Genomic DNA, 2,450 nt, shown 5'->3' on the forward strand with positions numbered 1-2,450 from the left:
GCCGCGGACGTCTCCACGGCCAAGACCAACCGCTGCTTCGCCGCGGCCTACGGGACAGAAGAGGACGCGGTGCCCCACCTGCGGGGATCGCTGTTCCCCGAGGAGCTGCCGCCCGCCCTGGAGGCGCTGGAGCCGCGGGACGAGTCGCTGGCCTACGACGCGGTGAAGTACACGCTGGTGGTGGACGAGCACACGCAGCTGGAGCTGGTGAGCCTGCGGCGCTGCACGTCGGTGCTGAGCGACGACAGCGACCTGCTGCGGGCCTGCGAGCGCTGCGAGCTGGAGGAGGACGAGGCGGCCTTCGGCGACGGGCTGGCGGCCCCCGACGTGCACAGCTCCTCCGAGGACTCCTCCCCCGAGGCCGACCTGCAGTTCTCCAAAAAGTTCCTCAACGTCTTCGTCAACAGCACCTCCCGCTCCTCCAGTGAGTGACTGTGCCGTGCTGTGCCCTGCTGTGCTGCGTGTGCTTTGCTGTGCTGTGCTGCACCGTTCCGTGATAAACATTGCCATACTGCACTGCACTGTGCCACGCCATGCCCTGCTGTGCTCTGATTCACCGTGCCGGGTTGCACTGTGCCTTGCCATGCCATGCAGCGCTGTGCCGTGCCATGCCATGCAGCACCGTGCCGGCTCCATGCTGTTCTGCATGCTGGCCATGTCTGGCTGCCCTCTGCCATCTCCATGCCACGGACGAAGCCCAGCGCTACAGTGTGGGGCAGCCGCGGTGCTGCTAAGGGGCTGTGGGTCAGCGGGGGCTCTCCCTGTGCGGCCCTGTGTTGCGCTGGGGGTCTTCTGCCCCTGGGTGACGCTCCCTCCCCCTACCCGTCCCCCAGGCACAGAGTCCTTCGGGCTGTTCTCCTGCATGGTGAACGGAGAGGAGCGCGAGCAGACCCACCGCGCCGTGTTCAGGTGAGCACCGCGTGGCCACGTCCCCCTCCGGCCTTTCCCCACCCCACGGCCACGGGGCAAAAAGGGGGTCTCTCCTCCCGCCCGCCCACCCACACAGGTTCATCCCGCGCCACGAGGATGAGCTGGAGCTGGACGTGGACGACCCCATCCTGGTGGAGCTGGAGGAGGACGACTACTGGTACCGCGGCTACAACATGCGGACGGGAGAGAGGGGCATCTTCCCTGCATTCTACGCCCACGAAGTCATTGGTCAGGCCAGGGATGTCATCGGTAGGAAGCGCTCCCAACTCCACTGTATGTGAGGTCCCAAAACCCATGGGAGTCCCTCAAACCGTGGTCTCCCTCAACCCATGGGGTCCTACAATGAACCCAAGGGGTTCCACATCCCATGTGGTCCCACATCCCATGGGGGTCCTACATCCCATGGGGGTCCCACATCCCATGGGGGTCCCACAATCCCTGGGGGTCCCACATCCCATTGGATTCCCACATCCCCTGGAGGTCCCACATCCCACTGTGTTCTCACATCCCATGGGGTCCCACATCCCATGGGGGTCCCACATCCCACTGTGTTCTCACATCCCATGGGGGTCCCACATCCCACTGTGTTCTCACATCCCATGGGGTCCCACATCCCATGGGGGTTCCACAATCCCTGGAAGTCCCACATCCCATGGGGTCCCACATCCCATTGGGTTCCCACATCCCCTGGAGGTCCCACATCCCACTGTGTTCTCACATCCCATGGGGGTCCCACATCCCATGGGGTCCCACATCCCATTGGGTTCCCACATCCCCTGGAGGTCCCACATCCCACTGTGTTCTCACATCCCATGGGGGTTCCACAATCCCTGGGGGTCCCACATCCCATGGGGTCCCAGATCCCATTGGGTTCCCACATCCCCTGGGGGTCCCACAGCCCACGGTGTTCCCACATCCCATGGGGGTCTGAGGCCACTGGGGGTCCCGGCGCTGTCTCCCCATCCCCTTTCCCATGCAGGTCTGAAGAGGAACCCGTGCTGGGTGGAGCGCTTCAACGTGCAATTCCTGGGCTCGGTGGAGGTGCCGTACCACCAGGGCAACGGCATCCTCTGTGCAGCCATGCAGAAGGTGAGTCTGGGGGCACCGGGTGGGCACCAGCCCCGCTTTTTGGCTGTGGGAACGTCTGTGCTGAGGCCGTGTGAGACCCCCGATTCTCCCCCCAGATTGCCACCACCAGGAAGCTGACGGTTCACCTGCGCCCGCCGGCCAGCTGCGACCTGGAGATCACACTGCAGGGCATCAAACTCATCCTGACAGTCAACGAGTACAGCCGGGATGAGGAGGTGCGGGGGGCAACCGGGGGGGGTCCCGGGTTATGCCCCCTCCCCCCATCCATCCAAGTGCCCACACTGCAGTGTTTGCTTTTTCCCTTCCAGTTTGAGCGTTGCAGCCACTTCTTCCAGATGAAGAACATCTCCTTCTGTGGGTGCCACCCCCGGAACAGCTGGTGAGCCCCCGACTCTGTGGTGCATCGCGGGGGTCCCCCGTCCCATAGGACC

The 2,450-nt window shown here is 64.4% G+C and overlaps 1 protein-coding gene across 1 annotated transcript; it reads left to right on the forward strand.

Moving 5' to 3' along the window:
- Positions 1-3: 3 nt before the first annotated feature.
- Positions 4-2,398, forward strand: LOC104915396 (C-Jun-amino-terminal kinase-interacting protein 2; the record flags this gene model as incomplete). The annotated part of the gene is made up of 6 exons (XM_010726291.2): positions 4-424; positions 834-909; positions 1,007-1,179; positions 1,910-2,019; positions 2,115-2,234; positions 2,328-2,398. Coding segments are annotated over 6 exons (971 nt in total), but the record flags the coding sequence as incomplete, so codon positions are not given.
- Positions 2,399-2,450: the final 52 nt, after the last annotated feature.

This window comes from Meleagris gallopavo (genome assembly GCF_000146605.3).
Source record: "Meleagris gallopavo isolate NT-WF06-2002-E0010 breed Aviagen turkey brand Nicholas breeding stock chromosome 1 unlocalized genomic scaffold, Turkey_5.1 Chr1_random_7180001849785, whole genome shotgun sequence".
NCBI lineage: Eukaryota > Metazoa > Chordata > Aves > Galliformes > Phasianidae > Meleagris > Meleagris gallopavo.